This window comes from Mustela lutreola, chromosome 11 (genome assembly GCF_030435805.1).
Source record: "Mustela lutreola isolate mMusLut2 chromosome 11, mMusLut2.pri, whole genome shotgun sequence".
Taxonomy (NCBI): Eukaryota; Metazoa; Chordata; class Mammalia; order Carnivora; family Mustelidae; genus Mustela; species Mustela lutreola.
In genome coordinates this window covers 17,592,644-17,618,468 of record NC_081300.1, presented here as the reverse complement: position 1 = coordinate 17,618,468, position 25,825 = coordinate 17,592,644, and the positions used below count along the sequence as shown (strand labels likewise).

General features: G+C 45.5%; 1 protein-coding gene across 4 annotated transcripts in view; it reads right to left on the bottom strand.

Moving 5' to 3' along the window:
- FECH (ferrochelatase) overlaps positions 1–21,519 on the bottom strand; it is a 32,474-nt gene extending 10,955 nt beyond the window's left edge. For 2 of the 4 annotated variants that reach the window (XM_059139464.1, XM_059139465.1), the window contains exons 1-6: positions 21,252–21,519; positions 16,691–16,817; positions 12,289–12,408; positions 10,772–10,920; positions 4,663–4,797; positions 1,753–1,859 (exon numbers count right to left, since the gene is read on the bottom strand). In XM_059139464.1, the coding sequence (XP_058995447.1) occupies positions 1,753–1,859; positions 4,663–4,797; positions 10,772–10,920; positions 12,289–12,408; positions 16,691–16,817; positions 21,252–21,318 (705 nt within the window). In that variant the 5' untranslated portion in view covers positions 21,319–21,519. Of the gene's footprint in view, positions 1–1,752; positions 1,860–4,662; positions 4,798–10,771; positions 10,921–12,288; positions 12,409–16,690; positions 16,818–21,070; positions 21,191–21,251 lie in introns of those variants that run through there. The other 2 variants (XM_059139466.1, XM_059139467.1) reach the window with 2 other exon arrangements.
- Between the last annotated feature and the right edge of the window lie 4,306 nt (positions 21,520–25,825).

Here is a 25,825-nt window from a genome sequence, read left to right as displayed (position 1 = left end):
AAATGTAGAGTAAGGTGTTATTTTCAGTGTTTGTTTTTAACTGTATTTTTAATTTCCGATTAGGGTTTGACTTTTTTTTTTTTAAATCTCTGCTAGATATCAAATCTCCTCGTGTCAGCTCCGTGACACGAAGCATAAAACCTATCTATAAACTTTTGTTTCTAAAAACTGTTAGCATTTTTCGTTTTCTCCTCTAACAGAAGAGTGAGCAGAAACACAATTTGTTCCGGCTTGCAACAGACGCTAAGCCGTAGTCTACACCGAGGAGCCAGGGGCCAGGAGGAGGCTGCTTAGATCACCTACAGTCCGTCTGCGGGGTCCTCCACGCGCAATCTCGCTGCGGAATGAAGGAGGCAGGCGGCTCTTAGAGCCTTCAATCACACCATCTAGAAGGGCAGATAAATGCCCCGAAAATTCCCTTTCATTTTGTGAGCGGAGACTTCCTCAGTTAAGAGACCTTTCCGTCTTTCTGCTTCCCCCTTTCAAAGGGCTGAATTTTAATGCAAACCTAATTGCTCGGTGGATCAGGGCAGGCAGATGCTGTGCAGACCCCTCCGCTCTCTGCTACCACATGTCAGCGCTGACCCGAAAGCCCTCGCTCCCAGTCGCAGGCCGCCCAGAGCAAACTGGGAGGGGCAGGCTGGGCTTTCCACACGTACAGCAAAGGGGTGGGGGACCATCAAAGCAGAACTACACCCATCCCTAAGGGAAGGCACCTCCTTTTCATTTTTACTTAAAACTGTTTTTCCACCTAAGTGTTAACCCTTGACATCACCTCTGTGCCTAAGGATCACGGCCTGCTGCAGGGGAGAGCGGTCTGCAGGCCCGCATTCACCGACGTCTGGCCCCACCTAGTGGTGTGAGCTTTTAAGGGACTCCGGACTGTTCTGCCAGAGAAATGTCCACGGAGTGAAACACAAAGTGGATGAAACCTAAATCACTTCGTATGTCTCCCACCTAGACTAACTCAAAGGCAGAAATCTCCTCTGACAGAAGAAAACTGCATTTGTACATTTTAGGGCAATTACCAATACTACTCTCAAGTACAAATGGCAAAAAGTAAATAGTAACACCAACTCAAAGCTTCTGGCTTTCGAATTGTAGTTTTAATTGATTCTCCAAATCTATTTTCTTTCTTTTTTTTTTTTTTTTAAGATTTTATTTATTTGACAGAGATCACAAGTAGGCAAAGAGAGCGGGAAGCAGGCTCCCTGCCAAGCAGAGAGCCCAATTCGGGGCTCGAGCCCAGGAACCTGGGATCATGAACTGAGACGAAGGCAGAGGCTTTAACCCACTGAGCCACCCAGGCGCCCCAGAAATGTTAAATCTATTTTCATGTCAGAACAGTTAGATTTAGTACCTTGAAAAATTTTAAAATTTTTGTCATTTTTAAAAGATTTAGAAAATACAGGATCTGTCAGTCATTCAATATATAAATGTAAATTATTGGAAACACTTTGTATAATCTTTCATGTCCTGGTTATTGGGAAACACAAAACTGAAAACATAATTCTGCTCTAGCTTGTAACTAACACTGTTGATCCGAAGAAAGGAGACTCTAACCTTTAATCTTCAAATTTATTTTCTCTTGTCATAACAAGTCGAGTCTCTAATACCTCTTTCCCCGCCCCCCAGCACACAATTTAAGCAAGAGAACAATACGGCTCGTAAGGGCACCACCCGCTAGGCAGGGACAAGAACCTGACCCACCCCAGAACCTGGGCCGAGGGGCTGCGGCCAGTGCCGGCTTACCTGAATGAGCAGCGGGTGCGTGGGCCACCTGTCAATGGTGCTCCACTTCATCCCAGGCTTCTTGCCCACCTGGTTATAGTATCTATAAATGGCATTTAAGCTGCTGCCTGAAACATACAGGGGACCACTTAGTAGATGCGTGTTGATGATAGTGAAAATGAAAAACAGACTAGTAGAGGCAGTAAGTTCAACATAGGTAACTGCTTCTGTACTGAATTGGTCTAATTACAATCATTTCAATGCTCTAAAATGCAGATAGATTTAACTACCCTGCAACTGAAGATCACTAAAAAGCAATCAATTGCGATGGCCTTTCAAAGAGGAATGCGGCCATTTCTAGTAAGAAACAGGATGGTAGAGGGTTTATGAAATATAACCGCCGCTATTTTGAGGAACGAAGTCTAACAACTGAAAGCATGTTAATCCCCCCCTCATTATGAAGGTAATCAGCCCCAGCAGAAAAAGTAAGGGGTGGGGAAGAAAGGAAAAAAGAAAATGGCCATGACCCAGCATGCTAATACAGCCATCGTTTTATTCTAGCAGAGTTCTTTCCTATTATTTTCCTGTATAGCTGTTTTGTTTCACAAAATTGTAATTTTAGCATGTATGCAATTTTGTATCCCGAGTGCTTGGCATATTTTTATTTAATATTATGAGATGCATATTTTCTACTTTACAGTATTGATAGCCATCTTTTTAAATGACTTGTTAATAAGAAGCTTATTTAGGTTTGCACAAACATTCTCTATTTTTATCTGCTTCTACAAGATTATCATCATTCCCCAGGGTTAAGTTAAATGGGTAGCAAATCCTTACCAGTAATCTAACAAAACTTGTATTTTTAACCAAGAGGTCAAAATCACAAAAGTTCAAAGGCTGAAGGAAGGCAGATAGTGCCAGCTCAATGGCACTTTTTCCTGGCCGAGGGGAGCTGCCACGTGGGCCAAGGCTAATCCTATGCAACCAATCCTAACACGGAGGCTCTTTCTCAATGTTAACACAGGGTAAATGTTCCACAGCATTTCCCTGCTTCCCAACAGCAATGCACCAGTTTCTGCAACGATGAAGGCTGTTAATCTGGTATGTCTCCAGATTAAAATAAGAGCCCGGATACAGCCCATAGTTAAATCAAATGTACACTTAGCCTAAAACTGAAGTTCTCAAAAAGATAAATGAGTTTCGTTCCAGAATCCAATGAGTCAGATAAATCCAAATGGAGTCCACTGCATGTTCGAAAACAATCTCTCCAGAAATCCCAGTGTCCCCAGCCTAAGTCACACTGCAAGCCACACTGTACAGGCGAATATCATCCTCAGGACTTCTGAAGCCACAGAAGGACTTCTGGAAGCCACATCCGTTCTTCTGGGTCACTCAGAAACATTTGATAAACTACCCAAAGTAGTAATGAAGGGGAAAATAGAACCAAAACAACTGCATGTGATTGACATACAGGCTATCCTGGCTCTGCCCCAACAACGTGTGTCTACATGATACAACAGGTAAATAACACTCTCCTGGCCTCCAAGAATGGATGCACTTCCCAAAGGCTTTCGCATCTCTGAGTGAAGATGTACCTGCCTTTTCATGTGAGATGGACCAGGGAAAGGGCGCAAAGACTCTAACACCTGAGACCCACTGGGAGACTCAGCTGTGAAAGGAAACCCAGTCAATCCTCTGATATACAAATTATCATCTTCTTAACTTGTCTAATTTTGAGAGCAGACATCTACAGTTGAAGTATACATTTCTTTTAAAGATTTCCCTCATTCATTCATTTATGTATTGATTTGAGGGCATGCAAGATAGAGCACGCACAAGCAGGGAGAAGAGAAGAGGGATGGGGAGAAGTAGCCCCACACTAAGCGTGGAGCCTGACTCGGGGCTCGAGATCAGGACCTGAGCTGAAATCAAGAGCCGGATGCTCAACCAACTGACTGAGCCTCCCAGGCACACCTACGTTTGAGGTCTATTGTGTAAAGCAAGGCAAAGCTATGCTTAGATATTTATAAAATCTGACTCCTTCTCCAATAACATATTAGCAGACATTTTGAGTTGCAGAGGTATATTTCCAAAAGAAGCTGCAACTCAAACTCTTGAGGGTGTCTGAGAACTCAGGCATTTTCATAGGGACTCTGAGCGAACATTTAAGGCATACAATAGGCTTTGAACATCTCCTCGGACAGCGTCTTGCTTCTCTTCATAATTATAGAAATAGTATGCACTAACACCCAAAAACAATTTGGGAGTCCAAATGTGCTGAGCCCAATCCTTAAAACAGAATGCAAACAAATGTATTTGTGGGCAACAGTAGAAGCTTTACCTGCTACCAATTCTACAGAGAAGGACAAACATGACTATTCTCCTGCTCCATCTAAATATACAGGAAACAACACACAGTAATATTTTCCAAAATCTAGAACACTGAGAGAAGTTTACAAAGGGAACATCAAGCTGGGCTTTGGTTTAACCAGTAAACCAACCCATACATAAAGCACAATGAAAAAACATACCAATATTTCTCATGCTACCTGGGTACCTCTGATTTCAAAATGGAAACAGCTATCACCCTTGCTGTGTTACTGAGAATATTAGGGTTGCCATAAAAATAGGGTTTATTACGCAAATATAAAAAGTGGCTTAACGTTCCATTACCCAACTGCATTAAAGCACCGAGGAGCGGTGACCGCCTTCCAAACCCACTGCTTGTGACTCTCAGCCGACTGGCCCATAACTCAGGGACAGACAAACCCTGAGATTTCAAATGGACTGAGCTGCACTCTCGTGTTTCAAGCGGGCAGGCTAGATTTGCCATTCAGATGGAAAATGATTTATCCTTTCCCGCTGCATTCCCTGGTGATGGCTGCCAGGGCCCGGCACCCCTGCGCACCCACGGTCAAGGGGAAGGCTCACCTGTCGTGGAGCAGCTGTACTGTGGATACTGCGTGAAGGCGATAGCCCTTTCGATCCCGTCTCTCTCCATCTCCTCAATTGCTTCTTCTGTTAGAGGACGGACGTACCGGAATCCAATATAGTATTTGTGAGGGGCTATTAGGAGGCATGTGTGGAAAGGAGAAAGTATTAATCTTTATATAGATTCCTCGGAGTGCCAAACGTCATGCAAAGCCCAGAACAAAGAACAGTTAACCTAATGTCCTGGGAGGCTGATACTGGGGATAAGTTTAGAATATTCCTCAGATCTTACCCAGTCTTTGCTAGTGCTGGGACTTTTAGGCACCATTTTCTGGGATCAACCTCCACGCCCCCACCCCCACAACGTTGCTGAGCACAGTGTTTTTTAAAACCCAAACTTCTGGTCTTTACTCTGCTCCTGACTGAGCGAAGAGACACTCAAAGGCAGGAAGGAAAGAGCTAGCACTTACTCTTGAAATATAACCTCCTCTGATGTGCCAGATACCATGGTGGACACTTTGCTTCTGTTTTTTCTTTCATTTAAGCACCATTATTCAGATAAAGAAACTGAAACTCTCCAAGGTTAATGAACCTACCCAAAGTTACCCCAGCAGACGGTGGAGCTGAACCTGAATGTGGGTCTCGCCCCTCCCAAGCCTGTGCCCCTTCCAGTCCTCACCCCAGCCTGCTTCCACCCGGCCTGTTCCCTCCTGCTCCCTTAGGCTCCAGGTCACCTCTGTGAGCTCTGGGATACTCAACAGCTGTTCCCGGATAACAGACGACTGAAATGATTCCTCTCATCTAATATAGAAGAGAAACCCAACAGCAAAGCTTACATTCGAGACACCCATCCGGATCTGAAGTAACAGCCCAGCTCGGCGTACACCCTTGCCTGCCTTCCCTGTACATTCCCTACAAACCCCTTCTCCCAGCCATCCCTTGTCCTTCTCCATCTTTTTGTTCTGGATCTTAAAAACACCCGCCAGCACACAATTTCTTAGGCATTTAGAAAATCATGAAACTGAAAGTTTCCTGCCATTTCACAGGACAAAGCTATCTCCCTCTCAGGGATGACACTGGGAATACACAACACAAATGTTAAGCAGTAACAGAACCAAGATGATGCTACTGTCCTAGCGTGAGCAGGGGCTGCACTAAGTATGGGTCACAAAAATAGCCACAAGAAACATTTTGGCTGCAGTGAAAGAAAAGATGCACGTTCGTGTATCTGTATAAACAGTTCCTGACTGACGGGACACAGGCCATGGGCAGTCAGGGTACATGTTCCCAAGGACAGGAGCGGACGAGAGAAAGGAGAGAGAAGCGTGTATGTGCATAGGAAGGACGAGCTGCTCTGATAGCCTCTGGCTAGGGACCGTAGAGAGGAAGGAAGCGACATAAGGGAACCCTTTCAGCAGTCTGTCCCTTCGAGGCTACCAATTTTATGTTCTCGTGTGTAAAATGATGAACTGCAGCAAAAATACTCCAGAACGCCTGATGCTGTAAGCAAAGTCCAAATGACTAACTGACTCACTGCAGATGACAATGTGGTTCATTCGAGAACCGTCAGCGACCACGCTCCCAAGCCCCCCTGTCTGAGGAGCTCTAGGGGACCTAAGCTGAGGCTGAAGTGGAATTTGCCTTTTGATCTATTCTGAGACAATCGTATGACTAGATTGCTAGGGTAAGAGCCTCCAACACTACCAGCCAACCAGCTTCCAGCATTTTCCTTCCACCTGCAGCCTAAATGCCTAGGGCCGGGAGTTCCTCCAATATTGCAGGCAAGAGAGGTGGAGTGAGTGCCCCAGCAGATAAAGGCAGGGTGGTGACCTCACTTGGAAGGGAGGGAGGGTAAAATATTCTGCAAGGAACAGATAAGACTTGCTAGACTGTTCCATTTAAAGATGGCCTGCACAGAGTACAGTAGCCACCAACCACCCGGAAGTCTTTGGTGACATGTGACCAGGAAAAGAAAAAAAAAAAAAAAAAAGAACTGATTGAATTTTTGAGCCATGAAACTTCATTCCTTTCCAGCCCACAGATCAAATGTCTGATTTGTACATGACTCTTTGAGAGAAAGGTATGAAATAGCGCAATGCTTTTCGAGTTGTATCATGTCAGGAGCCCTAGGCCAACAACGAATCATAATAAAGGCTCACATGTACTGAATTTTTACCATGTACCATGCACCAGGCTGATGCCTTTCATGATTATCTTGTGTAATCTTCAAAATAATTCTAGGAGTTGGGTTCTGTGATCACCCCCATTTTCGAGATGAGGCTTAGTGGGGTAAGTCATCTGGCTGAACTCTTACAAGCAGGCCCAGGGAAGCCAGCTCCACCTGAAGAAAGCCCATGCTCCTCCCCACCATTCACCCTGTAAAGAACCACTCACTTATTCTGCAGCACAGCGCATACTTACAGCTGCCTGAGAAGCAGTCACAGTCTACATAACCAAACTATCATTTTTCAAATGTGTCTGAGATTTAGACTTTCATGAAATGATTACGCTTCTCATCTAGTTCCTTCTGTCTTCCCTCAATTCCTGTAATGCGGCGTAAACACATGACACCAATTCCAAGTTATATCCCCTCGTTAAACTGACCGTAGGACTTAACAGTCAGTTCTACACAAAGCCAGAGCAGGCCAAAATCTCTACACCTGCTACTAAGCAACAGCTACTTCCCTAAAAAAACAAGAGTTTGAAACGTTTCTACCTGCTCGTACTCATCGCACTGTTTTGTGTAAAGAGCCCTTTCTCACAATAGAAATAAACAAATAGACATAGTTTAAAAGTATACATGATGGTTTTGTGTGAAAGTGTGAGGACGAAGAGGAAGGAGAAAGAGAGGGAAGGCGGGAAGGACGGAGAAAGGAGGAAGGAAAATCCACACCAAGAGGTGAGGGCCTGGGTCCTCAGCGCTGGCTCAGGTCCATTCTGCCAAGCCTTAGACAGCAGGACAAGGAACCTCTTTCTAGGTAATCTGGGCAGGCCCCTGGTAGAGCCACACCTGATAATCTTGGTCTTCAGCACAAACCTCCCCCAAAGCAGTTTCCAAACCTCAAGACTATTCCATTTTTCCTCCATCTGCATTCTGTGTGATCACTGGTCCACCTGTTTTGTGTAGCATTTCTCCAGCTAATCTTAAAAGATTTTCTCTCTGCCCCTTAAGCAGACTAGGCTGCAACTGTAGGGTCTCCCTGGACTGGAAGCTTCTCATAAGTAGAAACCATGTTTTTTGACTTTGAAAGGCAGCATCGAACAGTGCAGGGCACTCGGGGCACCACAGATGAATGAACGGATGGCCAGTCTTGGGCCTCATCAAGCTTCTCTACCATAGCCCCAGAGCGGTCTGCCGAAACTGCTACGTGGCTATCTACGGTGCAGGAGAGAGCAATAATTCAACCTGCCTGCTCCGAGGGTCCCAAGTATGGGCCACAGAGAACAGTGGTAGGTCAAAGGGTCATCAGCACCAAAGCCCTCCCAGGACCAGGCCCTGGACAAGGTTCCCAGATCCAGAGAAACTAAAAGCAGCCTGAGACAACTCCCTGGCTCGGTGACAATGACCAGGTCACTGAGCTCCATGAAGGTAAGGGTGTGACGTCCTCAGTACTTCATCCCTTACCACTACACCGTACCTGAGTGTGGTCAGTGCTTACAAACACCTGCCAGCTGGCTGGATTTAGGAATGGATGGAAGTGGGATTACCGCGCGAAAAGAGCAGGTACTTCCCAGTGACTGGAGCGAGAGAGGAGGGAGGAAAGATGACTTCTTGTCACATTAGTAACGATTGAGGGACTGGAGAGGCAAGCCACAGAGCGGACACCCTAAACTTATCCCCAAAGTTACAAGGAAGAATAATAGACTTTACTCTTTCAGATAAGTCTCAGTAAGATGGAATGCTTAATAACCGATCTTTTAAAAATCACGATTCTGGGGCGCCTGGGTGGCTTAGTGGGTTAAAGCCTCTGCCTTCGGCTCAGGTCATGATCTCAGGGTCCTGGGATCGAGCCCCGCATGGGACTCTCTGCTCTGCAGGGAGCCTGCTTCCTCCTCTCTCTCTGCCTGCCTCTCTGCCTACTTGTGATCTCTGTCAAATAAATAAATAAAATCTTTAAAAAAAAAAAATCACGATTCTGACTATGAAAACATGACGTAGATATTACTATTCTTTGGCCCCTACCAAAGCAGGGAATAATCCTAGAATCTAGATGATATAACTTCCTTTGTACTAAATGGCCACAGATTAAAATAATCAGATGTTTGATAGTAAGTGATTTATATCTAGTTCATTCCACGGGACTCTTTCCAGGCCAAGCTGGGAGGCTGAGTCCCTGGCTGGCCGGTGTGATCTGGACAACCCAGCAGCCCCACCTAGGGAGAAGAGATGAGAAGGATGCCCTCCATCTGGGGTTTTCCGAGGCTGACAGCTCTGCCGGATCCTTGGTGGTGACGAGTACTGCTCTACTACATCCACAGACAGAAATGACATCTTGCCCCCTCTTTTTCCACTGAAGACAGCACAGCAACTGAAGGTCTGATTCACACTAAACCTTTTATGGTGATAAACTGTTTAGGACCAGGGGGCTTGTTCTCTAACAGGTAGGTGTAAGTAGGGCACAGCCAAGCTCTCCTCACCTAATGTTTTCAAGACACATTGTGGTGCACATGGCTGAACTGTGTACGAAATGCCCTTGAGCCACCAGCGAAGGCAGGAAGCACACCCGATGCTCAGAAGCGTGACTGAACAATTTTCCAAGTGAGATGAGCTGAGCTAGAGCCTTTGTCCCTGTGTGTGACGGGAAGTGGTGGCTTCTGAGAGCAGCTTGAGGTGACACTCAGTGCTGCTCTCTCAGAGCAAAGTGAAATGCTTTTGGTCCCGCTTGGAGGGGTGGCTGTCCTCGAGGGTCCTCACTGTGTCATGCTCCTGTCCTGATTCTGAAGCCCCAAAATGCATCTGTAATTCACGTATTACATGCACATCTCTTGGTTTAACTTTCTCATATTGGCCCACGTCTGCAACAGATGCTGTCTTAGTATTAGCAGACAGAGTTTCTTGTCTCAGTATACATAAGAATGATGGTGTGTCCAGCAGCATGCAATGGGTCTTGAATGCAGCTAAATGCACACTTACAATTCTTTTCATGCAGTTAAGGTTTCATTCTGCACATTCTTCTTCTGCATTAGAGGTTCTCAGAGGATGGTTACTAGCTGCACGCAGTCCTCCAGCACCTCATGCTAGCCAGTATCGCTGAGCGCCAAGAGCAGCTGCTGAAAGTTGCTTACGGTCTCACGGCTGCCCTGACAACTAACAAATTCTGCTCTGTTCATCTAACTAGCTTTCTGCACAGAAAGGAAAGGCACTAACAGCAGCCCTGTTCCATTTCCCAATGATTTCTTTCCGGGACAATGAGATCTGCATCTTTTCTTCATAGTATATGGCCTCTTTCTTTTTCTCTCTTTTTTTAAAATTTTAATTTATTTGACAGAGAGAGATCAGAAGTAGGCAGAGAGGCAGACAGAGAGAGAGAGAGAAGCAGGCTTCCCTCTGAGCAGAGAGCCCAATGCAAGGCTCAATCCCAGGACTCTGAGATCACGACCTGAGCAGAAGGCAGAGGCTCAACCCACTGAGCCACCCAGGTGCCCCTGGCCTCTTTCTTATGATCTAGCTCAACTTAACCCACACCTCAAACTTCCTTTTTTTTTTTTTTTTTGAAGATTTTATTTGACAGAGAGAAAGAGATCACAAGTAGGCAGAGAGAGGAAGGGAAGCAGGCTCCTGCCTAGCAGAGAGCCTGATGTGGGGCTCGATCCCAGGACCCGGGGATCATGACCTGAGCTGAAGGCAGAGGCTTTAAACCACTGAGCCACCCAGGTGCCCCTCAAACTTTCTTTTGAAACTAATTGTTCCAAATCTTTTGCTCTTTCCTCTGCAACATAAGGAAGTAACAGGCTACATGGCCCACAACAAAGGATAATACCTGGAGGAGAGAGTTAAGGGACCATGCATCACACAGGAACCCCCCAGAACTGCACCTACCACCCAGTCGTGATCGGGTCTTCAGATCTGATTTGCAAGAACAAGGCCAGTGAGACGGTGATTAAGTACCTGTGTGTGGGGACAACTCATCCAGCAGCTTCACCATGCCTTCTCCCTGCGTGGAGGTCCACATCTTGATGGGAGACCCGCCTCCAATCCTGCGGTACTGCTCCTGAATTTTGGGGGTTCGACGTTTGGCGATGATTGGCGCCAGCTTGCTAAATCATTTAACAGGTAGTTAAGTGGGTCTTATTCCACCTGAGCAACCTCAGAAACTACTCAATAGACAAGATAAGCAAAATTATAAGAAGAGCCTAAGTATATCAAGCCTTTAAAAACAGAAGACTTGAGTGACAACAGCCAGCTCTTTTGCCCTTGAGTAGACAGCAAACTAAACGCTCTCGGAGAGGTGGCCACCTCTGCCCCACGTGACATTCTAGCAACACAGCCTGAAGAAGCAGGACACCGAACATTCAGGCACAGACCCTAGATGCGTGCGAGCCACTGTCTTAGCAATGTCTGATCCTACACCTAGTAGGAAGTGGAATATAGAAGACACTGGGAAGCATATATTCCTCTTACTTTAAGAAAACGCATATTAATCATACATTTGCATCTGTGAGCAAAGAAGTACACAAACCACACGAATGTTCATTTTAACATGAAAACAAGATAAATGTCCACCATGAGCCACACGTTAAATAAATTAAGGTATGACTCAACAATGCAATTCTATACAGTCATGGAAAAAAAACAATAAGCCAGATCTATGTAATCTGTTCTGGACCAATCTCCAAGATACATTAAGTTTAAAGAAAAAAATAACAGCAAAGTGTTAAATAATGGACATAAGTACATTCACATTTGTGTTAGAACCGGGAGGATATACATGTGCATGCATACCTATATATCTATATCTGTAAATAAAGATATGTATATGCTTGCATATGCACAAACTAGTTCTAAATGTAACCAGAAAGATACCTGTACAGTTACAGATTTCTCTATTTCTGGTACAACTGTAACCTCCCAGTGGGAAACTGGAAGGCTGGAATCCCAAGGAAAGGGATACTTGCTTTTTACTGTGAACGTTTTTTCTGCTATTTGCATTTTTTATCATATGCATGTATACATTTTTCTTTACAAAAACCTATTTTAAAAGAGAAGGGAATAAATAAATTGGGGGGGAGATGAAAGGGGAGAGCCACAGTCCATAGTCACAGTATGAATGCATACTAATCACTGCTTCCCTGAGTATTAATCAGCCATTGAGTGCCAAGCACAAATAAGTCTGTAACAATCTTTAAAGGGACATCAGCTGTGTCAGACACCTGCAATTTCCGGAGCTCTGGGAAAGAAAGGGCTCAAGGGGAATTCTACCACCACCCACTTGCTTTCTCTCTCCACTGCAATTCTTGCAGTACCATTTTTCTCTTATACCTAATGGAAAATAATAATGCTGCTCTAGCCACTACCAGATATGTATTAAAACCATTTATTTTTTTTAACTAAAGAACTGAGGTACACGTAAGGCAAGAGGGGCTGCATAAGTTAGGAAGAAGCACAGGTGCTTAGACATATCTTACTTTTGAATAGGAAGCGTCATGAGGTCTCGGTCCAAGAAGAGCCTCAGAAGGAAGTCGTGAACATCCCCCAGCGTTTCAGGGCCGCCCATATTTAGCATCAATATTCCAGTTTTTGGCTTCCTACAGAAAACAAAATGCAATGGTTGATTTGTATCCTCTAAGGTACAATCTTGGTTCAGTAGCAAATCACATCCAATCTGTTCAAAGCAAAGGTACAGAGCTAGAGAGCTATGCACTGGCATCCCATGGCTACCTATCTGGGAATGCACGAGGCTTCCGGTTCCACACGGACCCAGCTCTGACTTTGACCTTGGTCTCCTAGCTCCCTCCATGATTCTGGACTCTCTGGGCTTGAAATGTTTCTCCACTAAACGGTCAGCCCTGAGAAAAGATCCCATGCCTTAGGGACCAAGAGCCAGGTATAAATCTACAATTGTCCTGTGGTTGGAGCAACTGTTCATGTGAATGCCTCACGAATACACAAATGACTTGGTCTCTCTGAGCATCGGTTTCCTCACCTATAAGATAGAGAGTCCACCAACTATCTCAAATGCTGTCTGGAGAACTAAATAGATAGTATACTTAGTTAATTTGCATGACCTGGAACACAGAAGTTCTATTATACACAGAGAAGCCATGGGTTTCCTAGAAGTTTAAACCTCCACAGTATAAAAGCAGCCCATATCTAATTCTTTATCTGCTCCCTTCTCCTTAGTTATTAAATTATTACTGACAAGTTATTTCTTGCTTCTCTGCTGCCTTCTCCAGAGCCTGCCTTTACTCCTTCTTCGTGTCTCCTGCTACAATAAAGTATACACACTTCTCGTGTTGCACTCACCTCTCCACCCTTCATCTACAGCCACTGCTTAGATTCCTACAAGAAATTGCTGTATCTTATTCAAATAGTTCCCAGTCTAAAGAATCAAGCACCGAATAAGCCAGAAGAAGCAAAAAAAGAAAATCAAACAGTTTGGAGGAAGCTAAATAAACAAAAGGACTATGCAAACTCCAAACCTCTAAATTCCAGAGCCGCTCTGGAGCCTGCACAGACTAAACGGAGCCAGGCCAAGATGAGTTCCCCATCCCTACACCCCTTCAGAGTGCAAGATGGAGCCAGAGTGGGACCAAGGGCCTCCTGCATGCTTCCAGTGGCCGCTAGCAGCCCAAGACTGGAGACTTGGAACTCTGAGGTCATAGCCAGAGATGAGAGGCCAGAGAACTGGAGGCCTGCGTGGTCCCATGAGTGGTAGCCCTGTGACAGCAGTGAAAGAGCCTGTTGTGGAGACACTAAAGGACAAGGAGTGTTTCTTCCATTCACATGCTTTTTTTTTTTGCATTTGTAAAAATTTATATATGATTTACACACCATAAAATCTGACACTTTAAATTACAATCCAGTGGTTTCTAATATATGCACCAAGTTATGTGACCATTACAACTATCTAATTCCTAAACATTTTCATTACCCTGAAAGAATATCTGCCCCCCTCCACCCCCGCAACCTAGAGACATTCCCCATTCTTCCTCCTGCTCATTCTTGGCAACCACTGATCTGCTTTCTGGGTCTATGGATCTGCTTATTCATAGAAATAGAATCACATAGGGGCACCTGGGTGGCTCATTGGGTTAAGCCTCTGCCTTCAGCTCAGGTCATGATCTCAGGGTCCTGGGATCGAGTCCCGCATCGGGCTCTCTGCTCAGCAGGGAGCCTGCTTCCCTCTCTCTCTCTGCCTGCCTCTCTGCCCACTTGTGATCTCTGTCAAATAAATAAATAAAATCTTTTAAAAATATATTAAAAAAATAGAATCACATAATATGGGCCCTTTGTGTCTGGTTTCTTTCCCTTAGCATACAATTTTCAAGGTCCATCCATGTAACAGCGTGATTGTCAGTACTTCTTTCTTTTTTCTGGCTGAAGTCGTCTCCATTCACTCTTGATAAAGCAGCTGAGAAACGACCAGACTGCAGTTTATGTCAAAGGCCATTGTTACAAATGCGGAGGGGTCCCACTTTCTCACCCTCCTCCATCAAGACCACCTCAACCTACCGCAGTGGCTGAGCTGGCCCTGCCGAGATGGCTTATTTGGAGGACCAGTCCTAATGTGTTCTAAAAAGTCAACAAGATCACAAGCACATTTTTCTTGCAATTTTAAAGAAACACTAAGGTGGTGATAATGTGAGGCAGGACAGTATGTCAAATGTATACAGTTTACAAATGTAATGTATACAATATACATTATACAGTATACGAATGTATACAGTATACATTTGTACAGTAAAAGTATACAGTATACAAATATACAGTATACAAATGTATACAGGAAACTGTTTGCTTAAGCAAACACAAATGAGGCAGAAATCTGAATTTCTCAGCCTAAGTTTCCAAAATAAGAACCAATTCCTAGGGTAAGGGCACTGTTGCATTCCAGGGATGTCAGGGATCTTCCCATTTAGGATGAACTAGGTCCACTTGTCACATCACTGTCTTGGGCCAGCCTTTCTCTTCCTGCACTCCTGGCATTCTGAGCTGGATGATCCCCGGCCGTGGAGGGCTGTGCTGCATTTTGCAGGGTTTCAGTAGCATCCTGGCCTCTACTCGCTGGGTGGCAACCGCACAAACCCCACCCGAGTTGTGACCACCGAAAATGTCTCCATACATCGCAAATACGCCTGGGGAGTGGGAAAGGAGAGCTTCCCCCTCCCTCTGCTGAGAACCACTGGGTTAGAGGAAGGGGGTTTACTCCCTTTTTTACTAAACCAAGCAACTATTTTGGAAGGTGGTCATTGTCCTACAACTTTTCCACCTCCTCTGTCCAAAAGTCTTATCAATGAATTAAGCTGGTATTTAGTTTTCTTTTCTTGATACCTGAAAATTCCAAATTCATTATATTGTGAAACTGTAATACTCCTTTAATCTTTCTTTTTAGACCACCAGTGTTCTGGGATCCTGTGTCTCACCCTCAAAATCTGTGACTCACAATAAATTAAGCGCTTTTTCCCATGGATTGCTGCCAGTTAACAGATTACTGGTTAAGAAACCCCAAGCTAAGAGACTTACCTAAGCCACAGAGGGTATCAATGTGCAAACGAGATTTGGAACTGTTTTCCATCTATAACACCTGAGCTCAGAACAAGAGTGGCTTTGAATTGGATGTTACTCTGCTCTGCAAACCCATGTTTTGTAAACCATGATGAGCTTACACATGAAAGAGATGCACACGATTTGAAAATACCTAAATACACACGCACTTAATTCAAAACTGTGTTGTGCATAACGAATGGCGCATTAGCTGCCCTAGTCCGACACCCTCTATGAGAGAATGTGAAGTGCAGAGCTTTAGCCATGGTCTGTCTCTCCTCCCTCCAGACACAGCCCATGTGACACCAAGATCTGAATGTCAGGTTCCCTTTGTTTGAAGGTAAAAGTATAAATGGCGTAACATATTTAAAACTTCTCCCTCGAAAAGGTTTCAACACTTTGCCTATGGCTCTATCCCCGCCAAGCCTCAGTTTCCTCAGTGTTCAATCAATGTACCCAGAATCACACAATGAAAAATCACACACACAAAATAAGACTACTCATTTTCATAGCCGTATTGCTTTCACGGAACATCCGGTCTAGAGGAAAGGTCAGGAAGTTAATAGCTCACAGCAACTTTCCTTCGTTCACCCTGCTAGGGCTGGACTGTGCTACTTCTGTGAACCTATCTAAATGATTGCCTTCTAGAGTCTTGTGCTGCCTCTGTACCAAGGAAGACGCGGGCACAGCTATGGCTTCCGTTATGGAAGAAGACACCCAAGAACAACGCCGTGCCCGCTGACATCCACCAGCAAACAGCAGGCCCTTTCTTCCTTTAATAAATCGCAAATCATATTATTTCATTTCTAATTATGCTCACTGTGTTAACAGTGAAAAATAATGGGCAGAGTTTACTATATACACTCTTGATGGATTAGTTATTCTTTATCCTATACAGGACAGACATTTCATAGGGGTAATTATGTTAGGTTTGTAAATACACTTCCAGCATACATATAATTTGTGTTACATGATGTATTCCAGAACTAAATTCCTACATGATTTGCAGACTGTACTGAGCTATGTGTCCTTTAACAAAAGCCCGTGGGATTTTCATTTGTCAAGCATACCTCAATAAAGCTGGGAAAAAAATTTTTGATAAAAATTTTAAAAAATATGTAAAAATTCCAAAAAAATTAAAAACCTTGCGGGGGGGCGGGGGTGTTTGTGTGTGAGAGAGAGAGCTGTACTCTTCCTGCTATTGAAAGGAAGCCAAGACTAACATCCCACTCTTACATACTGGCATGCCCCAGCAGCTTTCTCCTCAAGCAGCTTGCATCCACAAACAGAAATTCTTATTAGTACCACAAGTTAGAGTCCTACCTCTTCCCCGGTTGCACCTGTGGTTGTGGGCTTCTGGCCGGTTGGGCTGTTTCTGCGGTAGCTGTCGCCGTGGCTCCCATGGACTGGCCCCTCCATGGCTGGCAGGTCCTCGAGCCGCCATGCACCACTGTGACAAAGTTAAAGTAGCAGCATGAAATCTAGCAGGGAAGTAATTCCTTTGGAAGAGGTCCTCAGAGCAGCAATCCTGGATTTAAAACTTAAAGAGATGCTGTAGCAGTGGTTTTCCCAGCATTTCTCTGCACATAGGTCAAGGCACTTAAAATCCCTCTGACGAGGTGGGGTGGCGCCCCCTAGGGCTTGCAGGGAGCTTTTTTAGAAACACACCTCCTCACTCAGCCTCAGCAGATTCTGAAACGATCCCTGCACATTTCTGGAAGTTACTGGCAGCAGTGTGCTGCTGATACGAAAGTGAGAAGCTTGCAGAACAGGCTAAGAACCATTGATTTAAGGGAGTGGCCATCAAGCCAGTTTTCCATTGTCAGTTGCACAGACCTCATCGACCTATAAGCTTTCTCCCCTAAAGCACCTGTGCTAGGGACCCCGGGGTGGCTCAGTCAGTTAAGTGTCTGCCTTTGGCTCAGGTTGTGGTCCACTGTCCTGGGATCAAGTCCTGCATAGGGCTCCCCCTCCCCCTGCCTGCCGTTCCTTTCCCCCTGCTTGTTTCTCTCTCTCCCCGCATACGCACTCTCTCTCTCTAACAAATAAATAAATTTAAAATCTGAAAAAAAAAAAAAAAAAAAGCACCAGTGCTGAGAACCCTAGCATTGCCTGTGGGCCCTGACAACGGTACTTTAGAGGACCCGTTCTGGCCCTCCTCCTGCTGCAGCCCCCGGCAACCGGGTATGCGGCTTGCACTGCAGCCAAGGATTCAGGGACCCCAGGGTCCATGGCCCACATTCCTGACCAGGCTCCCAGGACCCAGAACCCCAGAATTCCCTGTCCCCAGAGCCCCCACACTCAGCGCCAGGGTCTGCACAGGCCTCCTTCCTAGTTCTAGCCTCCTGAGGGCTGGTTGTACCGTCTGTGCAAGCAATTCTTGACCCGACGGAAGCTATGTGCAGGGGCAAGAACAGAGCTCGAACACGCAGACTGGAGTGTCCGCCCGGGCATATGCACAGGACTCTTCACCACACAGGGCAGAGCCGGCAGTGGAAAGAGAAGCAGGGAAGCCTACAGGCCAGAGCCAGCTCTCTACAAGGCAGAGACATTTTCTGACATTTCTTCCAGGGCGCGATGAAGGTCTAGCTACCAGTAGTGGAGAAGAGAACATATCTCACAGCTTGTTAGCTGGCTATCCCACATATGCTATGTGGGTCTCCATCTGCACTCTTGCCCTGGCCCCACAAGAGTTAGGTGTGGGCCTGGAGAAGCTTCCTGAACTGAGGAGTCCATGGGCCCTACTTAGCTGTAGCGGGAAAAATCTTCATCCTTAAATGACCTACAGTGAAATTAAACTGAAGCTATCCAGTAGGTCCCCAAGATGGCAATGTGGGACGGAGGTTACTGCGGTGCCCCACCCTGTACACATGACCTCTCCCTTCTCTGCTCTCAAATCAGTTGGTCTGAAATCAGCGGAGATCCGTCTCCTTCTACCCTCCTCCTACTTATGAGTCAGAGGAAACCAGGTAAGGAACTCGGGCTATGCGCCAGCAGATCTGACTGTCCCCAGCTCTGCCACTTACTAGTAATGTACTGGACCCAGGCTACACTCTTTCTGAGCCTTCGCTTCCCCAGTAAAATGTCGACACCTTGCTACCAGGATCCTTGTGATGATTACAGCCAAGGACACCCGTGACGCACTCCTCACAGCACCTGCCACAGATGATCAGTGCTCGCATTAGCTCCATTTGTAAGAGCACAGGGAATACGCCTGCTGATTTTTTTCACCTATCCTGTCTATAAGATATAGGAGAATGGTATCTCCAGGCCCTTTAGATTTCCAACTATCTATATTGTGCACATTCCCAACAGAGCCAATTATGTGAGCTTGTGCTGAACAGTCCTTATTAACTCAAAGTGAAAGTGCAAGAGATTGACGTAAAGAAGTTCAATTCTGCTCAAATGAAGTCTCAAACCAACCCACATCTCCTTATTTTAGACAAGTTTAATTCTGAACTGCATGAGATTTAACCAGGTTCTCAATCATGTCACAACGTCTGTGATTCCTTATATGAATGAGATTATACTGGGTTCCATGGGGTATCAGAATAGAATTTGGGCATTACAAGATTTGACTGCTGGTAATAAGATTTCCCCTGTGAATCTTAAAAAGGGAGTGGCAGAAGGGAATGAGAGTGAGACTAGAATCCTCAACTCGTATATTAATACTTCCTCGGACAGTCTGGGAGCTGGGAACTTTTCAAGCTGCTGATCTGTTGCCATGCCCTACGCTTACAGAATCCTCTGTGGTTGAACAAATTCTCAGGGCACTGCTGCTAATAATGGGTCCTCTGTGCTCAGGACTTAGGGTTAATATACCCACCTCTCAAGATCTTCTCTATGACACTCCTCTCCCCTAATGATCTGAAGATTTCAGAGAAACAAAGAGTAGTCTCTGACCAATTAGTATACGTGTAGCTAAAGTTGTTTAATTATTCAAACAAAGGATCAACTGAGACTCCTGAATATACACTCAGCTCACAGCTTAAGAGAAATCCAAAGGCAGAGACAGCATTGTGTGGCAGAGAGTGTCCGAGTTCCAGAGCTGGAGAGATCTCGTGGAAACCCCTGATAGTACCAAACAGGCTGTGTGGCAGCACTTGGGCAACTCAAAGAACTACTCCAAGCCTCACTTTTCTCATCTGTAAAATGGTGATAAGGCTAACCCTGCAGGACTGTTGTGAAGATTAGGAAAAAATTTTTTAATCTACGTCCAGCCCTAACAACAGTACCAGGCACACCACATGTGGTTAAATGAAAAGAATACTCAGTAACAGGGACTTGCCCACTTATGAACCAAGACCAGGTATTCTAATCCTACTTATGTCATGAAAATTAGCAGAAGTTATGTACTATATGGTGACTATTAATAAACACTTAGAGAGGGGAGGCTTTCAAAAAAGAATTATTTTCTGGTATGGCACCAAAATGTTCTAGTGACCCTAATTTATTAATTTTTTTAAAAGACTTTATTTATTTATTTGAGAGAAAGATCACATGTAGACAGAGAGAGAGGGGGAAGCAGGCTCCCCGCTGAGCAGAGAGCCCGATGCGGGGCTTGATCCCAGGACCCTGAGATCATGACCTGAGCCGAAGGCAGAGGCTTTAACCTTTAGCCACCCAGGCACCCCAAGTGTCCCTAATTTAACACTAATGCTCTTTTTTTTTTTTTTAATTCTAGAAATTTTTTTCTAATCATGAAAGACATAGATGCTTAATGTAGAAAATTTGGAAAGATAAGGCAAAAAGAAAAAAACAATAATTCACTAACCTACCCACTTTCTAACTTAAAAAATATATATAGTATATACAGTATGTGGCCCACCCCAGGGAGGTTCTTACTGATTCTGTAATATGCTATAAACATAGACATAAGACTTTGCTTTTACACTTGTACCTTCAGAATTTGTTTTCAGAAATATTACTCAATTTTTTCCAACCCAATAATGTTAATTCCTTCATTTCAACAAGATGATTAAGGTATTATAACTACATCTTAAAATCAGAGTCCATAATTCAATTGACTTCAAATCCACTTTTGTTATGGTCTCTGAATCCTTACACGTAGTTACTTGTAATCTGAACAGCAAATCATTTAAAGCTTCTCATACTGCTCTGTGACCTCAAATGTAGAACCTGTCAGAGTTTCCACAGAAAGGGCGGAAGAAAGAAAACACTAATTCAATCCACCTTCCAGCCCCATTACTGGCACTGCGCGTCCTCTTCCTAAAAGTTAATGCTTTTTGCTCCCAGTACCCTTAGGGACCTGACCCTCAGTATAAACCGGGTCCTACCATCTTTCTACAAAGGCACCTCTAATAAGTTGATGGAAATTCAAAGTGGATGGTCTCCATTCCTTCACAGTGGGCACCAGACTGGTGAACTGGGGAACTGCTTAGAAAAAAAAAAAAAAAGGCAGGTCCGTGCCCAGTCACCATTCAGCAGCGGTGGGCACGCTGCGACCTCCATCAGCAGGGAGGGAACTCCAGGACAGAGGTCCGCGGTGAGGACCACGACGCCTTAGTGACCATCCTCCCTGGCAGGTCTTCCCCTAAGGTTCCCAACAACCCCCTGACGCCCATTACTGATTTTACAGGTAAGAACTAAGGCGCTGACAAACCCCCGCACTGCTCAGACCCCCCAGCGACCCGCGTTGCTCCCGGACCCCTCCCGGCCGCGCCCCGCTGACGACCCACGTACCAGCTCTCCCCTCCCAGAGGGCCACCCCTTTCCGGTCCCACCTCCACAGCGCCCCTCGCCCCGTCGCGCGGAGCTTCCTGCGCCGCTCCCGGAAGCCCCCAGACCCGGGGTCCCCGGCGCCGGCTGCCCCCGCCGTCCCAGGGGCGCGCGCGGCGGCGGCGGCCGCGACAGCCTCACTTACGCCGGTCGCGGAGCAGGGCGCCCGCAGCTCGCACGGCCGCAGCCATGTTTGTGCCTCCCGAAAGCATTCCCGGGGCAGCCTCGCCCGGAACCCGGGTTCCTCCCGCGGTGGCGCGATCGGGTGCCGGGCCCCCAGGCGCCGAGCTGCTGTCACCGCCACCCCAGGCCTTATCTCGCGTCGTCGCCCCCCCTGAGCCTTCACGGCGCGCCCGCTCATTCGCTGCGGGCCGCACCGGGCCGGGGCCTCGGGGGGCGGGGCCAAGGAAGACACGCCCCTCGCCGGAGCCGGCGACCCCGCGGGGCGGTCCGGGGGGTAAAACCCGCCCCGAGCCGCCTTAGTGGCGGCGCCCCACCACCCGGCGGTGCCGGTGCTGGTGCTGGAGCCGGGCTCGGCCCCGGATCACCCTGAACGCATGCCCCGGTGGCCTCTGCCAATTCGGCCAAGTCAGGAACCACAGCCACAATTCGGCAAAGGACTTTCCAGACATTTCCAACACTCTTCCCGGGATGCCGAGGTTGCTTGTGCCTCGGTTCTCCAGTCGGCTTGCCTTCTTACCGCGCCACGGGCAGACCCAGTTCCGTTATGCGTGGTTTGCAGACTAGGGAAGGGAATTGTTTTACGAGACACTCGTGAATGACATATTACTCGATTTCTCTGTAGCGTCTCAATATAGCAGAGTTTGGCAGGTGGGACCAGACATTATTAGCAAACATTATGCTGCTAACAGGAGGAAACGGGAGCCTAGGAAAGGGAGGGCCAGTCCGGCAAACGCGTTTCTGGGTGGTGGTGGTGGGGGGGGGGGAATGCCGTGCTGGAGTTTCTGGGTGTACTTGCACACCCTTGCAAGGTAGCTCTCGGGCCCCAATCCCGCACTCGCGACTGGCCCCTCCCTCATTTCTAGCCATTCCTGCATTCCCACGCTTCCGCCTGCTCCCCCTGCCCACTGTTCTGTGCGTCTCAGAGTACAAGACAAACCTTGGAGCACAAAGGTCTCAGACGTTATTCATTCGTTGAACAAGTATTGACCACCTACTGCTTGCACTGGAAGACAGCACTGAACAGACCAGACAAGTGACTTATGTGGGGTTAAGGGAGAGACAAAATAATGAGAATATGTGTTATTTGAAGTGATGATAAACATTGGAAGAAGGAAGCAACGTGAGGGAGATGGGGAAAAGGGAATTTGAGGTAGATGGGTCAAGGGACGCCTAGGTGGCTCAGTCAGTTGAGTGCCTGCCTTTATTTAGCTCAGGTCATGGATCAAGCCCTGTGTAGGGCTCACTACTCAGCAAGGAGCCTGTTTCTCCTGCTGCCTGCCGCTGCCCCTGCTTGTGCTCTCTATCTCTGACAAATAAATAAATAAAATCATTTTAAAAATGAAATAGATGGGTCAGAGAAGTTCTCACTGACATCTGGACAAAGGCCCGAAAGAAGTAAGGGTGCAAGCTTCATATAACATTCCAGGAAGATGGGAGTCCAGATTGAGTTAAAATTACCTATCTGGGGCTCCCGGGTGGCTCAGTGGGTTAAAGCTTCTGCCTTCACCGCAGGTTATGATCTCAGGGTCCTGGGACTGAGTCCCATATGGGGCTCTCTACTCAGCAGGGGGTCTGCTTCCGTCACACCCCCACCTGCCTCTCTGCCTACTTGTGATCTCTCTCTTTAAATAAATAAAATCTTTTAAATAAATAAATAAACTTTTTTAAAAAATCACCTATCTGTAGCATAAAATTAATGTTCCTGATTGAGTTAGTTTATTATTAAAGTTGGCCGTCCTTCTGGTTTAAGCCAAATGTAAAATATCATATTAAATGGATTGTCCTTCATGTTACCTGCGTGATCTTCAGATCCAAGTAGATGTTCCCTGAGAAATGAAGAGTAAACTTGCTCCAAGTTCCAGACTGCTTTCCTATATATTTTGCTAACTCTCTACCCTCATAATTAAAATGACATTCATTTATTTTGCCCATTTGATGTGCTCTTTATAGTGTACTTCTCTACCTAAAGCTTAAACCCATTTCTTTTAAGGAAGCTGCACAAAAAAAGCTCTACATTTTGAACTTCTGTTCTAGACAAAGTGCAGACAGGTCCAGAGAACTAGGAAAGACTGAGAGTTTTAGATGTTTGACACACATGGGCTCTTGTCAGCGACTCTGGAAGGCTCTGGATGAGTCACCTCTCCTTCCCAGGGCTGTACCTCTTCTGCTAGGTAGAGATAACAGGGGTCTTCTGGCCCCTCCTAGGGAAATGCCGATGATTAGTGACAATGCACAAAGGTGCCAAATCTCACATAATCAACAGCCGTGACAGGTATCTGACCAGAGAGGAGAAAGGAACTAGCAATGCATGCTCTATTAAATATATCAACATAATAACATTTTAAAAAAATGAATTGGCACCGTTTCATGCATTTTATTTATATCTTTTATTTTCATTTGTACTAGCTTGAAAAAGACTCATTCAAAATCCCTCATGTATAAAACCTCCCTGATCCACATATTAAGACTCATAGGTCAAAATATTAAAAATGAATAAATAAATAAAGACTCAAAGGTCATAGATGGGAACAGAACTTCATTATTTCTCCAGAACAGAGAGTATCATAAAAATTATTATTTCTAATCTATGGCTTATTTCTTACAAACATCGAATATTATAGCTTTCCAACAAGTAAATTTTTATGTTTTTATGAAAGCAAATAAAATGCGTTTTATACAGGTCCTTTCCAAAACTGATTAGAAAACACAACCCTTAACCCAGAAATTGTGAATTCTAAAGATGGATTGATTGATGAGAGAGAGAGACGCAAGGAGGAGGGAGCAGAGGGAGAGGGAAAGAGAATCTCCAACAGACTCCACGCTGAGCATGGGGCCTGACTCGGGGCTGGATCTCGTGCCCCTGATCGTGACCGGAGCCAAAAACCAAGAGGTAGATGCCTAACGGACTGCGTCACCCTAGTGACCCAGAAGGTGTGAATTCTAAATGCGGGTTTGCTAACAAAACCGGAAAAGACCTTAAAAGGCTAAAGAAATTTATAAAAGTGCATGGCATTTACGTGTGTGTGTGTACATAGAAATGCATTTTTTCCTGGCTTACATATTTGTAACAAAGGTATATACCACTTCCCTTAGCAAACAGAAGGCCAAAGACAGTCTCTGCGCCAACTTGATAAGCCACACCCCCCATCACAAGGGAGAGGGTTTTTCTGAGCCCGGGTGACTTCATTAGTGAAGAAAGCACTCTCCTGTCACAGACAACACTCTGAGTTCAGCCTTTGGTCCTAAATGAAATGAACTTGTTGGTTTCAGCTCAATGCTTCAGGGAAGGGCAGGAGGATCACCTAATTCATTATTTGTCATGATTGGCACCTCTGTGCTACTCACACTAAATTTAGATTACTCAATTCTGTCTCCTTAATCAGAAAAGCAACAGGGCAGGAAGGGGCGGTGTGTGGTACAAGAGAAACAGTGGCTGGGCGAGGCCGGCAAACGGTGAGCTGTAATGATCACTCGGAGACATCAGATCAATGGTCCCCACATTGTTTTATAGCAAAGAGGTGACCCAGTCTGGGCCAATGTGGCGTGCATTTTGAATTCCTCTCTTCACCACACAGAGCCTTAAGCCCACAAGTGATGATGGGTTTGTTAGTCCATCAGTACTCATTCCTGAGAGTCCATGATCAGCAGAGAGTACAGATGGACTAATGAACCCATCTGTACTCTCTCACCATGGCACTGGAGAGGGGAAGGATTAAGAGTTAAGGTCAGGGGCAAGCTGGAAAGTTCTCAGGCCTTGGACCTTTGTCTGTAATGGACTGGTGATAGTCAAGACGGTCGCTGTTCGGGGCTGTGCCCTGGGGAAAACTGTTGAGCAAACACGTTCAGGCTACAGAGTGTGCGACAGTCGCGGCGGGAAGAACGGACAGGAGACAGCGCTGGCGGTGTTTTGTTTGCTCTCCAGTAAATAAAATCTTTATAAATAAATAAATAAATGGCTTAATACCTGAACAGTAGCAGTTTTAGAGAGAAAGCAAAACAGAAAAAAAGACTTTCATGAATGAGGCAATTTTAAAAACTTGAACACAACTCAAGGGCTTGATTTCCTGGGTGTGAGGGTCCTGTCACCCACCCTGTGGGATGGACGCAAATTCCCAAGAAATAGCGTCATGAAATTTCAGAAGAGTGGGGACAAGTTTCCGAAATAGCTCCTATGTCAAGGACCAGGTATGAGAATGCTTAGGGATTCTCAGTAGCAATATATATATAAATATATATATATATATATTTACTATAAATGCCTCATTTCCATCTGTCATTTCACTTAATTGAAAAACAGGATATAATCTAGTGTGTTGAAAAATAAAGAAGATCATAAAACATGACTAGAACCTACACCTAATGTGAAAAAATTGTTCCTTTTCTTTACCGCGTGTTTTTAGTAGTACCTACTAAATTTAGTAATATCTAATTTCACATACATACGTCATGAAAAGTAAAAAGATTTTTAAAAATGCAAAACACATGAACCAATGTAAGACTGAGGTGTTCAGCTTTAGAAAAATTAAAGCCAGCAAA